Consider the following 20,122-nt stretch of genomic DNA (forward strand, 5'->3'; position numbering starts at 1 on the left):
AACCAGCCTCTGCCCCAAAGACTTTGAAACCACACTTAACATGCAAATCTAAGTTCAGTGTAGACCCCAGCGCCTGGTCAGTAATCCTTTGACCTATCTTTGCTCTTGACCGTTGCCATCAACTTTGCCTTAGATATATGGCTTTTACAGGCCTGATAATGCCTCCTTCAAGACCTGAGTAAGTATATGCAATAGATTATACTGTCATTCTTGAGACAAAGTATGTACACCTACAGGGAGGTGTCACTTCTTGAATAGCCCCCCCCACCCGCCTGCCTTCCAGCCTTCCTCTCTTCCTCTCTTCTCTCCCTCCCTCTCTTTTTTTGCGTACCTTTCCTAATCTAGTGTGGCCCTGAGTCCACCACAATAGAAGGATCTCTGCTCTTTCCCTCGGCTACTTCCCCTAAGCCTCGGAAAGTCTCCTATTTCCTGAAATTTAAATCAGTAGTTAGCAGTTTCCTATCCCACTTCCCGTCTCCAGCCTCGCTGTCTCCTCTCAGCCTCCTCCAGCCAACCAGGGACCCGATGCTCCAGCCACCGGATCCCCATCCCTCGGCTGACTCCGACTGTACCTAGACTGGGGGGTTGTCTTCATGGGGGTGGTCTCCAGTTTAACCCCAGGTGTCTGCGGGCTTCCCATCCTCCTCCCCCTCCCCCTCACTCCCTCCCAGAGCTGTACGAGGAGGAGCCTAAATGTCTGCTTCACCAGCTGAAAGGGATTGTGGTGCGTAAACAGGATTAACTCTCTCCGCCCCGGCGGTGCAGATTTGCGCAGCGGCCTGCGGGTCGGAGCGAGTGTCCGCAGGGCGCGGCGCGGGGAGCTGGGGGGGATGGGGCGGCCCGCGGCCTCGGAGCTGTCCCCGGGATCAGCTTCCTTGCCCGGTGCAAACGGGGATACCAGCCTCCCCGGCCGCAGCTGCAGAGCCCGGGTGGACGGCGACGATCACTTCTAGCAGCCGCCTCCCCCTCCCTCCCCGCGCGTCCTCTCCGCCCACCGCGCTCCAGCCTCTCCTTCGCAGCCCAGCCCGCGCTTGTCACCCGCGCCCCCGGAGCCGCCGTGCCAGTCCCTCGGCCAGCCATGGGGGACCTGCCGGGCATCGTGCGCCTCTCCATCGCGCTGCGCATCCAGCCCAACGATGGCCCGGTCTTCTTCAAGGTAGACGGGCAGCGCTTTGGCCAGAACCGCACCATCAAGCTGCTCACCGGCTCCTCCTACAAGGTGGAGGTCAAGATTAAGCCCACCACGCTGCAGGTCGAGTGAGTGCAGGGCGCGCCGCGGCTGCAGGGAGGTCCTGGAGGGTACGGGTGCAGGTGGTAGCCCGCGGGGACACCCTGAGCTTCTCCGGGGCCCCTTGGGTCTCATGGCGCGCCCAGCAGGCCCCCGGGTTGGGCTAGGAGGTCGGTTTCCTGTTCCCCCCCATCCTTCCCCCGCCGGTCCTCTCCTGGGCCCTAGGCTGGTATTCCACCATTCTCACTTCCCTCCACCATCTCAGTGCATCCGTTTAAATCGGCGACAAGAAGCCAGGGTTGGGGTTTTTTAGTTTTTATTTGATTTCTCATAGATTCGCCTTGTGTTCAAGCCTCGGTTTGGAACCTCAGGGAGCCGGGTTGGGGCAGATGGGAAAAGGTCGGGAGGGGGCTCACCTGCTGCACCCCTCTTCTGCTGGGTTCTGGCAGCCCTCTAGGGTCTGCGGGTGAGGCTGAAGGAAGAAAAGGCTGGAGAATGAGGTAGAAAAGCATGGGAGGGGGAGAGGAAGGGCTGTATCGGAGCTCTCTGGGGGATGCTCCTCATCCCTCCACCCGTGGCTTGGTGTCAGGGAACCCCAGGGTTAGAGCAGGAGGCACAAGTTAGAGGGTGCGGTCTCTGCTTAGGCCTAGCTCTAAGGTTTTCCATGATGGCACCTTTCTCCCGACTTGTCTGCTCAGCCTAAGAATATTGCCTGGGATTACTTTTATTTGGGGAGTTATTTGTGGCAGAGATTATCTCCTTCCAGCCACGAAGGAATGATGCAACCAGTAGACCTCTGGAGAGAAAAGTCAGTGTAGAACAGGCCAGTGGCCAATGGAGGAAGAACTCATGGGTGGGTCCTTTATCTCTCTCTATCAAACTACCTCTGGAAGGACACAAAACACTATCTTATCTTCCATATGCCCGGGGACAAGAGGGCTTTAATCTATAAGACACTTTGTGGTCTGTTTTAATGCAGTGAATTTGTGTTAACCTCTTCGGTGCAAGGATCTGGAACTATACATGAATGATTACTGGTATTCCTGGTCCATCGACTTATCAGCACCCTCACAATTTCATGAACCCCTTACCTTCACGTTTCCAGATGGCCCCTGTCCCGGGTTATAATCTAGGTTTCCCTTCCCCTGCTTTCCTGGTTACCTTTGCTCCTGATTTGTCAGTTCTACATCCCATATTCTTCTGGTTAGCATCTGGATGTCTAGTTTTGTTAAAAAGCAAATTTAGGCCAGGCGAGGGTGGCTCACCCCTGTAATCCTAGCTAGTCAGGAGGCTGACTGCAGTTCAAAGGAGCCTGAGCAAGAAAGTCGGTGAGACTCTTATATCCAATTAACCACCAGAAAACCGGAAGTGGTGCTGTGGCTCAAGTGGTAGAGTGCTAGCCTTGCGCTAAAGTGCTGAGGGACAGCACCCAGACCTAGAATTCAAGACCCATGACCTACAAAAAAAGGGGGCAAATTTAAACATGGTTGTTCCTGCCTGCAATCCAATCAATAATATATGGCAAGACCTTACCTCCCAAAAAAATCCAGAAATAAAAATTAGAAGATGAAAACAAATTTAATGACAAAACTAGTTATGCTTTAGGATTTCTCAGCGCCATAATCCAATGGTTCTCACACCTGAATATATCATAGAAGCACTGAAGAACTTGTTGGAACTGATTCCTAGGGCCTACCACCGTGTTTTTTGAGTTTGCTCTGTCTAGGATAGGGCCTAGATGTCTTAATAGATCCCAAAGTGATGATGATATGGCTGGTCCAGGGACTCTTCATTGAGGACCATTATCCTAACACAAAGGAATGAAGCCAGTGAAAATTTCCATTGGTGAGGCAAGCATGAAGAAAGGCACTCCAAAATATAGGACCCCTGATGACTGGGAAATCAATAGAGATCTAGATCACCTGTTGTTCACCCTGTATCTGTGAGTCTCCTAGAAAACACTAAAATAAATTTACCAATGCCAAACTATACCCCAGATCAACCGAGTCTGATCTTTTTATGGAGGGGGGTTACTTACCAGTAAGTTTTTGATAGCTCCATAGATTATTTTAAGGAGTTACTAAAGAGAGGAACCACTGGTAGAGCCCCTCATGGCCTTATACAAGTTTTCTGGATGAGAATAATGAGATCATTTCATAGAGGAAGTGGTCTGTGGTCATGTGACTAGTCAGATAGAGAATTCTAGTCTACTGAACTTCCATAATACAGTGTCTCCCCCAGCTAGACCCTCTAGGTTTTCTGCCTGGGATTTTGGTCCAGATCAGGAGAGGGTACCAAAGGTAATTCATACTATATATGGTCAACTCAAGTCCATTACAGGAACATTTCCATTGGTGGTGTACTGGTCCCACTGGAACTGAAGTCTAAAGAGCCTGATGGGGACAGAGTCGTCTACACGGGCACATATGACACAGAAGGAGTAGCCCCAACCAAAAGTGGAGAACGACAGCCCATCCAGATCACCATGCCGGTAAGACCTACTTGGGGGAGGGAGGAGCTCAGGAAACTGTAGAAAGAGAAATAATCACTATCTCTTTTAAGAAGAGGTGTACTACAGCCAATTACTAAGGGAATTAGGTTGAGTTTACTTTTTGAATCTGCTGGGGAGAGTACTAATAGTATGTATAGTACTAATACTATGCAACATAGTTTGGCATGATGACAAACTAACCCTACAGATGCTTACAGACACAAAAGATGGTTTTAAGAGAGACTATAGTAGATATATTACCATTTTTCCTCTTACAATGTGTAATGGAATTTTCCAATAATTGACTCTGAAAAGTTTTTTTTAAACCTTTTATTTTTTTAAATTAGGAAACAATGTATAAGAGTTTCATTGTGACATTTCTACACATGTATATAATGCATTTCAATCAATCTCCTTCTATCACTTTCCCTTCCCCAGGTTGGCTTTGAACCAAAATTCTCAGATCTCAACGTCCTGAGTAGCAAGGTTTACAGGCAGGCATGAGCCACTAGTGCCCAGCTGATCAATAGCTTTTATTAAGAATCCTATGTCAACCAGGCACTGGTGACTCACGCCTGTAATCTTAGCTAGTGAAGAGGCTGAGATATGAGGATCGTGGTTCAAAGCCAGCCCTGGCAGGAAAGTCCATGAGGTTCTTATCTCCAGTAAACCACCAGAAAACTGGAAGTGACCCTGTGGCTCAAGTGATAGATCGCTAGCCTTGTGCTGAAGAGCTGAGGGACAGTGCCCAGGCCCAGAGTTCAAGCCCCATGACGGACAAGAAAATTCTATGTCATCTTTGTACATAGTTGCTCTAAATGTCAACATTATTGAGCCTCTATCATGCTTTTTTTCCTCCTCCCCTTTTTCCCCTAAATAAACTTAAGAGTCAAGTGTCTCTGTACAGTATTTTCACAATAAAAAAACTTGTTAAAAAGAGTTAAGTGTTACATAAATATATAAATTTATGAATATGGGTATGCACACGTGCATGAATACATATGTCTGAGTTCTAGCTTCCACATATGAGAGAACACATGTTATTTGCCTTTGAGCTTGGCTTGTCTCACTCAACATAATGTTCTCTAATTCCATCCATTTTCCTGCAAGTAACATGATTTGATTCTTTATGTCTACATATTCCATGCCTTCTCTGTCTTCCTTATTCATTCATCTGTTGCTGGCATCTTAGCTTATTTTACCATTTAGTTATTGTCCATAATGTTGCAAGATACATATGTATACAGGTATCTCTTGAATAATTGATTTACATTCCTTTAGATACATTCCTAATAGTGATATGATGGAGTCACAAGGTAAATCTATTTCTAGTTTTTGGGGTTTTCTTTGAGGATCCTTCATACTAATTCCATAGTGGTTGCACTAGTTTGCATATCTACTAACAGTATATGAAGGTTCCAGCATGTATTATGGTTTTTGTTCTTGATGATTGCTATTCTGATTGGGGTGAGATAGAATCCTTGTGTTTTGATTTGCTTTTCCTTTATGGCTAAGGATATTGAATATTTCTTCATATCTATTAGCAATTAGTATTTTCTTCTTCTGAAAACTGTCTGTTCAATTCACTTGTCCATTTATTTGTGTGTGTGTGTGTGTGTGTGTGTGTGTGTGTGTGCGTGTGTGCACATGTGCATGCTCACACATGCATGATTCAGTCCTGAGGCTTAAACTCAAGGCTGGGTGATATCCCTAAGCTATTTTGCTCAAGGTTAGTATACTACTGCTACTTGAGATACAGCTTCATTTCTGGCTTTCCTGCTTGGGCTGGCTTTAAATTGCAATCCAGAGATCTCAGCCTCCTGAGTAGCTTGGGTAACTGTTGTGAACCCACCAGTCCCCAGCCACTTATCCATTTATTAATTTATTTATTATTTGCTGAACTCTTTAGCCTCATTTCACGTGTGTGTGTGTGTGTGTGTGTGTGTGTGTGTGTGTGTGTGTGTGTGTGTGTGTGTGTGTGTGTGTGTGTGTGTGTGTGTGTGTGTGTGTGTGTGTGTGTGTGTGTGTGTGTGTGTGTGTGTGTGTGTGTGTTGGTACTAAGGCTTGTGCTTAGGACCTCATGTTGTCACTGGGCTTTTGCATTTCCACTTGAACCTAACTCTAGTTCTGGCTTTATGCTGGCTAACTGGAGATAAATATCTCTTGGATTCATCTCCCTGATTTAATTCTGAACCAAGGTTCTCAGATCTCAGCCTCCTAAGTAGCTACAATTATAGGTATGAGTCATTAGTGCAGCTCCTTTCACAATTCATGTTCTTGCTTTCTGAACAACTGGACTTCTTTTCAGGAAATTATTGCCTATGCCTATAACATCTAGAAGTTTCTTTCCCCCCCCTCCCTTTTTCTATGGTAAATTTAATGTTTCAGGCCTTGCTTTGAGCTCTCTGATCCACTGCAAGTTGGTTTTAGTAAAGTATAAGACAGAGAGGTCACATTTCAGTCTGCAAATAGATAACTGGTTTTTCCCAGAACATTTTTGTTAAAGAAGCTATCTTTTCTCCGGCGCATTTTGGTTTGGTTTGGTTTGGGGTTTGGGGTTTTTTGTTGTTGTTGTTGTTGGGTTTTTTGTTGTTGTTTGTTTTTGTTTTTTGTTTTGTATCGGTCCTGGGCCTTGAACTCAGGACCTGGGCTCTGTCCTGAGCCTTTCTGTGCTCAAGGCTAGTACTCTACCACTTGGACCACAGAGCCCCTTCCAGCTTTTTCTGAGTAGCTTATTGGAGATAAGAGTCTCATGGTCTTTTCTGCTGGGACTGGCTTTGAACTGTGATCCTTAGATCTCAGTCTCCTTAGTAGTTAGGATTACAGGCATGAGCCACTGGCCCCTGGCTCAATGTATGTTTTTTACTTCTTTGTTGAAAATTATATTGCTGTAGCTGTGTGGTTTTATTCCTATATCTCATGGGGTTTGTTTGGTTTTTGTTGTTGTTGTTGTTGTTGCTATAACTAGCTCCTTTTGTTACTATGACTCTGTAGTACAATTTGAAATTTTCTGTTTTCATCAGAATTGCTTTTGCTATGTGTAGCTGAATTTTCTATTTCTTTTAAGTACCATGCTAACCGATTGTGCAACTGGAGCTCCGTGATTTTTCTGTTTCTATGAAGAATTATAATGAGACTTTGAAGGGTATTGTATTGAATCTGTGGATTACTTTGGAAGTATGACCATTTTCATAATCAAAATTCTACTAGTCTATTTGGATGCCATGGCTCATACCTTTAATCCTAGCTATTCAGGAGGCTGAGATCCAAGAATCAAGCCAGTCCAGGCAGGAAAGTCTTTGAGACTCTTATCTCCAATTAAACACCAAAAAGCCAGAAATGAAGCTGTGGCACAGGTGGTAGAACACTTGCCTTGAGCACAAAAAAATGCTTAAGACAATGCCCAGGCCCTGAGTCGAAGCCCCAGGACCAGCAACACCAACAACAATTCTACTAGTCCATGAGCATGGGAAGTCTTCCATTTTCTGATGTCTTCTTCAATTTCTTTCTTCAAAGTTTTGTAGTTTTCATTGTAGAGATCTTTCACTTCCTTGGCTAAGTTAATTCCTAGGTATTTTATTGTGTTTGAGGCCACTGTGAATGGAATTATTTCCTGATTTCTTTCTTAGGCTGTTTATAGAAATAGAAAATCTACTAATTATTCAGTATTTGTTTTGTATTCTGCTATATTTCCAAAGGTGCTTATTAGATCTAGAAGTTTTTTGGTAGAGTCTGTATGTACAGAATCATGTCATCTGCAAATAAGGATAATTTAACACATTCATTTCTTATTTGAATCCCTTTTATTTCTCCTCTCATATTGCTCAGGATAGAAATTCTATAAACATGTTACATTAGTGTGAAGTACTCTTGTCTCATCCCTGACATGAGGGAAAATGACTTGTGTGTGTGTGTTTTGTTTTTTGGGTTGTTTTTTGTCGGTCGTGGGGCTTGAACTCTGGGCCTGGGTGCTGTCCCTCAGCTCTTCAGCTCAAGGCTAGCGCTCTACCACTTGAGCCATAGCACCACTTCCGGTTTTCTAAAGGTTTATTCAAAATAAGAGGCTCATGGACTTTCCTGCCCAGGCTGGTTTTGAACTGCAATCCTCAGATCTCAGCCTCCTGAGAGGATTACGGGTGTGAGCCACTGGCACCCAGCAAGGGGGAAAATGATTTGTTTCTTGTATTTAATATGATGTTGGATAAGTTTGTCATATGTACACTTTATTCAGCTCAAGTACATCCCTTCTATTCCTAATTTCCTCAGCGCTCTTATCATAAAAAGATGTTGAGTTTTGTCAAAGGCTTTTTTTCTGCCAGCTGTGATAATCCTGTGATTTGTTTTTTTTTTGAATCCTTGACCCTGTTTGTGTGATATGTTGCATTTATTGATTGACATATGTTGAATCATCTTTGCATTTCTGGGATTAAACCAGTTTGATCATGGTGTATGGTCTCTCTAATGTGTTGTAAAATTCTGTTTGCAAGAATTTTTTTTTGTGCTGGTCCTGGGGCTTGCACTCGGGGCCTGGGTGCTGTCTCTGTGCTTTTTCTACTCAAGGGTAACACTCTACCACTTGAGTTACAGCTTTACTTCTAGCTTTTTGAAGTTTAAGCCACAAAACTAGCACACACAAAAAAGAAGAAAAGGAAAGGAAAGGAAAAAATGTCCACTAGCTTTTACTCCTTATGATTATAAAAACAGACACAATGAGAATTGCTCCTAGATAGAAATTAGGAAATACTGTGCCTGTTCTGCTCCTATCTTAAACTGGTTGGGCAGTCTGGTTCTAAGACAAGTCTCTTAATATCACTAAATCTTTGGAGTTTTTTTTTTTATCTATAAAAATGAGATGGCAGAATCTTTTTCTTAGCCATAAAAAAAGGAATAACAGAACCAAGCACAAAATCAAGGTGGAATAATATATATGCAAGTTTTGCAATATGATTGCTATAAAAACACATAGAACTGTACCCAACTATAAATTGCTTCTCCCAGGGGTCTGCCTGGGTAGATTTTCCTTGGAAGGAACAGATGGGTTGGGAAGGAACAGAGTCTGTTCTTCTGTACTTCTGTTCTTTAGAATGCCAGATTTGAGCCCCTCGATCTGTCATTGGATCTGCCCAGGCACTAGAGTGCCCCTCTGGAAAGCGGATGGGAAGGGTAAACAACTAAGGCATGAGAGAAAGGAACAGCAGAGTGAGCAGCCGTGAAATTCACTTCAACATGACTTTGGATCCAACATTAACAAAGAGCAATGGAATCAAAGCTGAGATACAAAGACCTAAACATCCACCTTTCTGCCGTCAACACATTTCTATTAGAGTCTCTTCCATCAATACATTCATAATTTTTTTTTAGTTTTTCAGGTATAAGTGTAATAATAAGTTTCTTCTCATCTTTGGTTATAATCATCTTGAGGCACATGTGTGTGTATGTATGTGTGTCTGTCTGTCTCTTCTTCTGTCTGTATGAAATCTTACTGAGCACTGGTGGCTTACACCTATAATGCTAGCGCCACAAGAAGCTGAGATCTTAGGATCATGGTTCAAAGCTAGATTGGCAAGAATGTCTGTGAGATTCTTATCTCCAAGTAACCATCAAATATCTGGAGGTGGATCTGTGGCTCAAGTAGAACACTAGCCTTGAACAAGAACACTAAGGGACAGTGCAGCAGTCCTGAGTTCAAGCCCAGTATCCGCATGTGCGCGCGCATGCGCGCGCGCGCGCGCGCACACACACACAATCTCAAATCTCAATATTGTTTCTCACTTAGATAAAAAGTTTCAGGCTGTTGCTTCTCTCAAAAGGTTAGCGTCTGTTCTGTTTGAAACTATTTTATAATATTAAAATACATAATTTATAAAATATTTTTATAATTTTAAATTGAAATTTCAATGGGATTGTAAATGTCAGTTGTACTTTAGATTCATAATATCTTGTAGTAGTTAAAAATAATAAATGAGAATGTTGGAAGGGATGACATTGATCAAGATGCACTGTATTCATAAACTGCTTTGCTAAATTGTAATTCCTTTGTACAACTACTTAAAGATAATAAAATAATGATAATAATATTAAGCTTTTAAACGTCTTCATGTATTATAAAATGAAATATCAACTTATTCACTCCACCTCTCCCTTTTTGTTAACAGATCTGTAATATTTTCATTGGAATGTAGATAGTATTAATAGAATTTATAAAATACAGCATATTGTTGAGAAATGATAAGTCCTATTTGTCATTTTCCTTACATTCTGATTATAGAAAGTACATTTATTGAAGAAAAATCTAAAGGGGACGATAGAAAAGCTCAATTTCTAAGGAACTAATACTCTTTGGAATTTTACTATACATTGATTTCATATATTTGAGGTCATGTATTTCAACTACCATAATAGCTTTTCTGTTAACATTGTTCTAGGTATTTTATCACATCTTTAACAGCCCAAGATTTTTTTTCAACAGTGGTGTAAGTCCATCCTACCAATATATCACCATTTTCATAGTATTTTCATAATATTGGATACTCAGAGTCCTTTTAGTACTTAAAAACCTTAATTAAATTGATAACATGAATAGGATCCCTGTAAAAGGGGAGTGTGTGTGTGTGTGTGTGTGTGTGCACGCGTGTGTGTGCGTGTGTGTGCACGCGTGTTTGTGCATGTGTGCATGCATGCTGGTACTTGAACTCAGGGCATCATACTCTGACTTGGTTTTTGGTTCAAGACTGGTGCTCTATCCATGTTATTGCTGTACTATTCACAATAGCTAAGTTGTGGAAACAGTCCAGATGCCCTACAATAGACAGATGTATTTTTTTTAATGTGGTACCTATACATTAGAAAGAATAATATTATGTCATTTGCAGGAAAATGGATGGACTTAAAACAACATGTTAAGTGAGGTAAGCTAAGCTCAGAGAGACAAGTGGTGCATGTTTTCTCTCATATGCAGAAGCTAGACCTAAAATGCACTGGGACATAATAACTTATTCAAGTCTCTAGCATTCACATACAGAGAGACCAAAGGAGGATAATCTTAGGAGAGGAATAGAAAGGCATCAAGGCACAATGCTTATCTGAATCTGATCATATAAAACAATATTTATTGAAATAAACTCCAGGAAATGGAAACAAGAGGGTTTTTGTCTTTGTTAGTTTTTGCTTTCTTTTTTTTCTGCTTGTTCATTTATATGTCTTTGAGAGTGTAATGGGTGGCACAGAAACGGAGGGAAAAAGGGTGAACAAATGCAGCAATGATCAAACACTATGTTGAAAATGAACTATACAATTGGGGGTGGGAGTGGGAGAGAAAAACTGGGAGAAAGCAAGGCATGAGTTGACATTGTCCAAAAAAAAATGTACTCTTAACCTGACTTATGTAACTGTAACCCCTTCGTATATCACCTTTATAATAACAATAAAAAAATGTTTGATAAAGACTGATGCTCTACCATTTGAGCTACACCTCCATTTCTGGCTTTTTGGTGATTGAATGGAAATAAGATTCCAGTGGATTTGTGTAGCTGAGCTGTTTTTGATCCAGTATCTTCATATCTCATCCTCCTGAGACATTTCTTTACTAATAATGCAACATTTAACTGTTTGGTGGTGGGGCTTGAACTCTGGGCCTGGGTACTGTCCCTTAGCTCTTCAACACAAGGCAAGCACTCTACCACTTGAGCCACAGTGCCACTTCTGGTTTTCTGGTGGTTTATTGGAAATAAGAGTCTCATGAGCTTTACTGCCCATGCTGGCTTTGAACCGGAATCCTCAGATCTCAACCTCCTGAGTAGCTAGGATTACAGGCATGAGCCATCCACACCTGTCTTAACTGGTTTTTTATACTAGCATTTGTTTTCTTTTTAGTGCACTATGATTTGGTCTTTTCATCTAGTCCTTTATCTTACCAATTCATGTGATCTTTTTTCCTCCATTACTGAGGATTGAATTTAGAGCTTCAAGCTTGCCAGGCAACCATGTTATCTCATGGAGCCACACTCCTAGTCTTTTTTTTTTTTTTTTAATATATTTTTATTGTGAAAATACTGTACAGAGGGGTTACAATTACGTGGGTAAGATAATGAGCACATTTCTTATCAAGCATTGTAGCCTCCTGCTTTGTTTCCCCTTCCCCTCCCTTCGTATCCCCCCCCCCCGTCCCCCCCTCCAAAGTTGTAAAGTTCGTTTATCGACATAACGACTTGTACATCTCCTGTATCCTTGTTTTAACAATTTGTTTTTTCCCTTCCCCTCCACATATACCAACATCATATATAGTGAAAGCAGGGGTTGTACCATGGGGGAGGGACATACAAGGCAACAAAGACACAATCGCATGAAAGATCTCTTTTTTTTTTTTTTGTCAGTCGTGGGGCTTGAGCTCTAGGCCTGGGAGCTGTCCCTGAACAATTCAGCTCAAGGCTCATGCTCTACCACTTGAGCCATCACGCCACTCTAGTTTTCTGGTGTTTTTGTGTGTGTGTGTGTGTGTGTGATTAAGTGATTACATAATTTCCCAAATTTCACAGTATTGTGGAATAATGATGCTTATTTAAAGTCACAAGCTCATTCTAACTTTCCTGGAGCAAATTGTCTAGCAGTCTATAACATATAACAGTGTACACATATACACCATACATGTGATCAGCAGCATGGGGATATTTAGTAGTGGTCCGACCAGATGAGTTGGAGTTTTTTTGTTTCTTAAGTCCTGTTAATTTTGTCGTATCACCTAACATTTTACAACTAGCCTTTTTGCTTACAACACACACACACACACATTTTTTGTACAAGTTATCCCTGGACTTTTGGATCATGATCATCTTACTTCTACTGCTCAAATAGCCATGGTTATAGGCATGTACCACTCTACCCAGCTTGATAGGTAAAGTCTAACTTTGATCCTCCTGTTTTCCCCTCCCAAGTTGCTGGAAATACAGGTGTGTACCATCATGGCCAGATTTAATTCATGTCATCTTCTATATTAAAAATAGTAATTATTTGTTAAAACTTGTAAATATACTTTAGTTTTGGTTTAATGAATTTTGTGATTATACAAATTAATCATTGGAATTTTAATATTTTACTCTTTTGAGTCTTTTATTATTCCATACGAATTTTTGGATTGCTTTCTCTATACAGTTGAAGAAAGTTGTCAGAACTTTGATGGATATTGCATTGAATTTGCTCTGGGCAGTATTGCCATTTTTATTACATTAATTCTTCCCATTCAAGAGTGTGCAAGGTTTGTCCACTTCCTGAAATCTGCTTCAATTTTTTTTTTGAGGTTTTTTTTTTAAGTTTTCAAAATAGAGCTCCTTCACATCTGTGTGGTTAATTCCTAGGCTTTTTTTAGGCTATTACAAACGGTTGCTTTCCTGATTTCAGACTCTATCTTCTCATTTTTTTTAATTATTTTATTTTATTTGTGAACATATTGTACAGAGGGGTTGCAATTACATGGGCAGGATAATGCGTACATTTCTTACCAAGCATTGCAGCCTCCTCCTTTGTTTACCCTTCACATCCCTTCCCAGCCTCCCCCCTCCCCCCCAATATCTTCTCATTGTTGACGTACAGAAAAGCTACTGGTTTTTGCGGGTTGATTTTATACCCTGCTACCTTGGCAAAGTTTTGAATCGACTCAAGTACCTTGGGTGAAGAATCTGTAGGGTTCTTTAAATACAGGATTATGTGCAAAGAGGGATAGCTTTACTTCTCTCCCCACTCCCCAGTCATGGGGCTTGAACTCTGGGCCTGGGCGCTGTCCCTCAGCTCTTCAGCTCAAGGCTAGCACTCTACCACTTGAGCCACAGCACCACTTCCAGTTTTCTGGTGGTTTATTGGAGATAAGAGTCTCACAGACTTTCCTGTCTGAGCTGGCTTTGAACCTCGATCCTCAGATCTCAGCCCCCTGAGTAGCTAGGATTACAGGTGTGAGACACCAGCACCCAGATAGATTTATTCTTTCTCCTATTTGGATCCCTTTTATGTTTTTCTCTTGCCTTATTGCTCTTGCTAGGAATTCCAGTACGATGTTGAAAAGGAATGAAGAGAGTGGGCATCTTTGTCTGGTTCCTGGTTTTAGAGGGAATAGTTTTAACTTTTCACCATGAAGTATAAACCAGGCTATAGATGCTGGTGGCTCACACTTGTAATCCTAGTGACTCAGGATAAGATCTGAGGATCACAGTTCAAAGCCAGCCCAGACAAAAAAGTCTATGAGATTCTTATCTACAGTTAATCACCAAAAGTTCAGGGACAACACCCAGGCCCTGAGTTCATGTCCCAGAACCAGCACATAATAAATAAATAAAATTGAATATAACTAGTCAGAGTCAGAGAGACAAAGGGCACAAGCTTCTGTCATATGTACCAGTCTGACTTAAAGCATAAGCATCTATGAAAACACATACATATGCAATCAAATTGATGAATTTGTGGCATGCACAGGAGTGGATTGCCATAGTGTAACTTCCTTTGAAAAATAACAGTTTCACAAAAAGAAGATCAGGAAACAGAAACATGTCTTCTCTGAGAGGGGAGTGAGGTCTCGGGGTGGCAGACAAATGGAGAGAGGAATGGTGAGCAAATACAGTGTAAAAACATTGAAATACTCTCAGTATTTGAAAACGAATGTTAAACATTTGAAAATGGAAGTAGGAAACCAGAAGATGGATAGTGATGGGATAGATAGGAGAAAGGATGACAGAAATGGTGACTGTGGGGCTGGGAAGGTGGCTCAGTGGTAGAGCGCTTGCCTTGTATGCCTGAGGCCCTCAGCACCACATAAGAAAAAAGAAAAAAGCCGGAAGTGGTGCTGTGGCTCAAGTGGTAGAGCGCTAGCCTTGAACTGAAGAGCTGAGGGACCGTGCCCAGGCCCAGAGTTCAGGCCCCACAACCGGACCCAAAAAAAAAAGAAAAGAAAAGAAAAGAAATGGTGACTCTGATCAAGATGCATTGTGTACAGAAATTGATATGCTAAATCGAAACTATCTCTTACAGCTATTTGAAAATAATAATTTGAATATGTAAATAAGTGCATAAAAATATATTATATCAGCTTCCAACATTAACAATTGTTATATAAACTGGAATTATATTGTATATTTTTTTCTTTATTTTATTTTTTTAGTTTTCAGTGGTGGCAGTGCCAGGAGTTGAACCCAGGGATTTGTACATGCTAGGCAAGTTACTCTTACACTGAGCTACATCTCTGGTACCATACTACATGTTCTTGATAGTACTGTGCTTAGTTTATGTGGCAATATAAAATAATAGAGACAATTTTAAATATTTTACACTGAAAATTGTTGTAAGGTACTCTATAATATATGGCTATGCCATGATTTGTGCCTTAAAGATACCTCAGTGTGTTCAGTTTCTCACTAAACTTTCTGATATTCTTAGGATACATTGTAGGAAGTAGAATTGCTGGATCAGAGCATGCTCACAACTTTATTCTGATATAAATTAGTATTTTAAAAGGCTGTACAGGGCTGAGACTATGGCTCAGTGGTAGAATGCTTGCCTAGTATGCATGAAGCCCTGGGTTCGATTCCTTAGTACCACATAAACAGAAAAAGCCAGAAGTGGTGCTGTGGCTCAAGTGGTAGAGTGCTAGCCTTGTGCTGAAGAGCTGAGGGACAGCACCCAGACCCAGGGTTCAGGCCCCATGACTGACAACAAAAGAAAGCGAAAGAAAGAAAGAAAGAAAAGAAAGAAAAAAAGAAAGGAAGGAAGGAAGCAAGGAAGCAAGGAAGAGGAAGGAAGGAAGGAAGGAAGGAAGGAAGGAAGGAGAGAAAAGGAAGGAGAGAAAAGGAAGGAAGGAAGGAGATGATACTAGGGTTTTTTGATGATACTAGGGTTTTGAACTCAGAGCCTTATACTTGTTAGGTAGGTACTCTACCACTTGCACCCTGGCTCCAGCTCTTTTTGCTTCAGTTATTTTTCAAATACGTCTTGTGCTTATGAACAGGCTAGCATGGGCCAAAATTCTCCTACTTATGCTTAAGGTAAAACAAAACTTTTTGCCTGGGCTGACCTTGAACCACTATTATCCTGCAGTCTGCCTTCTGAGTAGCTCAGATTACAGGATGAGCCACTGCACCCTTCTGTATTTCTTTTAGTGGGTCATGAGGCTTGAACTCAGGATCTAGGCACTGTCCCAAAGTTTCTGCACTAGTATCCTACCACTTTGAGCCATGTCAGTAATCCTGGTTTTCTGGTGGTTCATTGGAGATGAGTCTCACAGGCTTTCCTGCCTAGGCTGGCTTCAAATTGCAATCCTCAGATCTCATCCTCCTGAGTAGCTAGGAATACAGGTATGAACCACCAGTGCCTGGCCCTTCTATCTTTCTTAATCAACTATGTGGTATAATTACAAATAACAAATATATTTCAAGCATACAGGGCAGTGAGTTTTGACCAACACATATCTGCATCTATGTAACTGCCACTTCAGCCAATAACTAGAATATTTCTATTACTCCCCAAAAGCTCCTCTCTCTCTTGCACATACACCTACACCTTTGCATCACTGTCTTCCATTTTAGACCACAGATAACATGGATGTTTTCTGTCAGCACAGATTATATTCTATAGTTTTATACAACTGGAATCATGTATCTCTTCTTTAGGGTCTAGATCCTTTTGTTCAGCATGTCTTCAAGACTCACCCTATTATTATCTTAGTGGTAATGAGTAAAATGCTATTTTATAAATATACAAAAGTTGCCTCTCAGATGAATTATTAGATCTTTGAGTTGATTCTAATAGATCATTATGAATATATATAGGCATATGGAAACGTTAATATATAGAAGTATATGTGTGTGTATATATATATATATATATATACTTACTGCCTCTCAGATGAATTATTAGATCTTTGAGTTGATTCTAATAGATCATTATGAATATGTATAGGCATATGGAAATGTTAATATATAAAAGTATATGTGTGTATGTATATATATATAACATATAAAAGTATATGTGTGTATGTATGTGTGTATATATATATACTTACATATAGAGAGACAAACAGAGACAGAGACAGAGAGAGGTACTTCATTCTCATACATGAGAGTTATATTGACTCTTGGTTTATCAGCCACTGTTTCATGGCAAACGTATTTCAAGGCAAATGTGTTTCCCCAAGGAAAGCCCAGATCTTATTTTGGAACCAAGTTAACAGGATGAAGCAATGTTGCAGGATATAATTTTCAAAGCATCTTGGAATGCTTTCTGGGAAGCACCTGATCTCTGTCCTCCTGTATCAGCTGCAAAGTGTAAGGCTCCTGTTGCTACTGCCCTTCTTCTTTCCACGTCTCCTGGCTCTGGAGGTGTCTAAGAATCCTGCCAAGTCAGTCCCTGTCCTGTCCCTTGAAATAGGAGGGTCAGAGGAGAAAATAACGACTGGCATCATGCTCTTTAATGCCAGATCCCCTAAATAGCTCCAGAAGGTGGTAGCAGGGTCAGGCAATCCCACAAGACACTTGAGAACCTGCCCAGTGGCCCCTAGGGTATTCTGTGCCCTCTTCTCAGCTTCAAGGGAAATATATCCTCATGGTTCAGAGTTTCATGTAGTGATTTCTAGGCCTATCTTGTAGAAGAAAAATGCAAACTTCTTTGGTTATTGTTGCAGTATACTCTCTGCTATACAGAGAGAGGGAGGGAGAGAGAGATCTAGCATTTTTATTTTGTTTTTGAGATATTGTCTCACTATCTTTCTCTCCTTTCTCTGCCTCCTGGGTGGCTAAGATTACAGGCATACACCGTAACACTCACCTATACTACAAACTTCTTAAGAGCAAGAATCATGCCTTGTACACATTTTAAATGTGCAAAATGCATAGTTGACTCATATATTGTTGAATAATATATTATGTAAGCCTGTGACATAGACTTCTGACTTAAAAATACTTAATAGAGTAGGTCTTTAATAATCCAATACCTTTAATAAAATATTTGTGGTGTCAGCTCAAGGCTAAATATCTTTCCCTGGAACTGAGAATAAATGTGAGACAATCTTGTCTTGTGCTTGCAGATGTTGTACAAATGTTATCTTGTGCCCCTGTCTTTTTTAGTAGGAACTAAAAAAAACTACCAGTAAACATTCTTCCCAGTTCCCCCTCTGTAGCAAGGGTCACTTTAAAGCAAAGTCTAAGATTCTGAGATTCTAAGAGAAGTTTTCAGAAATTTAAGCTTGGAAAGTAAGATAAACTTGGGAGCTATTTATCTTAAAAGCAATATGATAGGAAATACTGGGCATAGAGCACCTGGCATAAAAGAATAGTTCCTTTATTGCCTTATTACTTTACTTCCTTAAGAAATGGAAAGCCTCAGCTTTTCAGCTGAAGACAGACTTGAAGCAAGGTGCCATGGCTCATGCCTATAATCCTAGATACTCAGGAGACCAGGATTGGAAAGTTTGTGGTTCAAAGCCAGCCCAGACCAAATAAAGTTCATGAGTTTCAATCTCAACAAACAGTAGCAATAGTATGTGCTTGTCATTCCAGAAAGCACACACAGAAGATTGCAACCAGAACAACCCAGGCAGAATGCAAAACATTCTCTGAAAAACACCCAAAACCAAATGGGCTGGAGGCATAACTTACGTGGTAGAGTACCTTCCTGGCAAGAGCCAAGCCCTGAGTTCAAACCCTAGTATCACCAGTAAAAATAGAAAGGCCAGGAGCTGGCGGCTCACACCTGTAATCCTAGCTACTTAAGATGCTGAAATCTGAGGGTTGAAGTTCAAAGCCAACCTAGGCAAAAAAAAAGTCTGTAATATTCATATCTCCAGTTTACTAGCAAAGAGCTAGAAGTGGAGCTGTGCTTAAGAGGTAGAGTACCAGCCTTAAGTGAAAACCTAAAAGAGTGCTCAGATCCTGAGTTAAATCCCCAGAACTAGCACACTAAAAAAAAAGGAAGCATGAAAAGGAAGAAATGAGTAGGGAAGGAGGGGGGGGAGAGAGAGAGAGAAGAGAAAGATAGTGATTTGGCTGGTTATGCTGGGAGATCTCGCTCTGTCACCGACTTTCACTCTCACCCCTGGCCCACAGAATGAGGTTTTGTCTTGGACATATTTCTCTTCTTCCAGTTCACAGACATTGGGACCTTCGAGACAGTGTGGCAAGTCAAGTTCTACAATTACCACAAGCGGGACCACTGCCAGTGGGGAAGCCCCTTCTCTGTCATCGAGTATGAATGCAAGCCCAATGAAACACGCAGTCTCATGTGGGTGAACAAGGAGTCCTTCCTCTGAAGACAGTTTTTTCTGATGTTGCTGGACAGTCTCTCCAGAAAGCTACTTTTAGATAAACCAGCACAAGCCCTAACCAAGGCACACCAACACCGTGGCTCTTTCCTAACTGATTCCAATGACCTACTAGCCCCAGTTATTGTGAAAGTGTAACTCCCATGATGCAGTACCCTTGACATAAAAGATGATGATGTCCTGCCCCGAAAATACTTCTTCCAGTGTTCTGTGCTGGTGTCTTTGCTCAGTTATGCTGTTGATTGCTGTAACTGGAGGGCCATACAATCAGAAGCCTTGTCCTCTACTGGAGGCTTCCCTGGAATGACTGTGGTGTTTTGTTTCCAGAGATGAGTAACTCACCCTTTATTTTTTGTTCATTGTTAAATTAAGAAATAAAACCTGTGCTTGAGTCCCCCCATGTGTGAAATGATCAGTTGTAACCTGCAATGTTTGCCAGATCCGGAAGCAGGCTTTGTGAAAATGGCACACCAGCAGGCGTGAGCAGGGCTCTCAACCTTCCTCTCAACAGCTCAGCCTTTTCAGGGTAATGACAGTAAGAGGATGAATGTGTAGAGAAATATTTTTGAATGTGTTGATACTCTTTGAAGTAGCTCAAGCGAATGTGCTCTGATCTCATGGAAATGGGATGAGGGGAGAGGAAGGGATGGCTGTGGACCACTGATTGGCAGGAGATTTAGGGTCTCTCTCCCATTTGGCAAATGTGTTCAAACGTGGCACCCTCCACTTTCCCTGTCACTTGAACTTTGTAAAACTGTGTATGGAACAGTAATTAACTTTTGATATTTCTTAATAAAGGTATTGAAAAATCATGCCTGACAATGATTTTATTGTTTTTTTTTATTTGTTTTTGGTGGTATTGGGGATCAAACTCAGGGTCCCACCCATGCTAGCTAGGCAAACACTGTACCACTGACTTACATCTCAGTTCTGGCAAGAGCTGTATAGCAGGTGGACCTCTGCTCCAAGGTGTCTCTGCTGCATGGTGAAGGGATGTACCCCAAGTGGAATTCACACTCCGGTTTATTAGGGAGGCTCAAGCCAGCTCGAACAGGGTAGCATAGGCCCATGTGGAGGACAATGGAAATGTGCTCATCCCCATCCTCACTCCATT

The 20,122-nt window shown here is 41.6% G+C and overlaps 1 protein-coding gene across 1 annotated transcript; it reads left to right on the forward strand.

Annotated features, from left to right (window-relative positions):
- The first annotated feature begins 421 nt into the window (after positions 1 to 421).
- Positions 422 to 19,820, forward strand: Cnrip1 (cannabinoid receptor interacting protein 1). The gene is made up of 3 exons (XM_070004497.1): positions 422 to 1,257; positions 3,569 to 3,719; positions 18,832 to 19,820. The coding sequence occupies exons 1-3, from the start codon at positions 1,079 to 1,081 to the stop codon at positions 18,994 to 18,996; spliced, it is 495 nt and encodes a 164-aa protein (XP_069860598.1). The 5' UTR covers positions 422 to 1,078; the 3' UTR covers positions 18,997 to 19,820.
- The last annotated feature ends 302 nt before the right edge of the window (positions 19,821 to 20,122 follow it).

Source organism: Dipodomys merriami, unplaced genomic scaffold (genome assembly GCF_024711535.1).
Source record: "Dipodomys merriami isolate MVZ:Mamm:240054 unplaced genomic scaffold, mDipMer1.0.p SCAF_63, whole genome shotgun sequence".
NCBI classification, from domain to species: Eukaryota; Metazoa; Chordata; class Mammalia; order Rodentia; family Heteromyidae; genus Dipodomys; species Dipodomys merriami.

Bases quoted from the DNA above. Each gene is read 5' to 3' on its own strand.
- Cnrip1 (XM_070004497.1), top strand. From the start codon at position 1,079: ATGGGGGACCTGCCGGGCATCGTGCGCCTCTCCATCGCGCTGCGCATC. The intron at 1,258-3,568 runs GTGAGTGCAGGG...AGTCCATTACAG, and splicing joins CCCACCACGCTGCAGGTCGA to GAACATTTCCATTGGTGGTG. The intron at 3,720-18,831 runs GTAAGACCTACT...CTCTTCTTCCAG, and splicing joins CCATCCAGATCACCATGCCG to TTCACAGACATTGGGACCTT.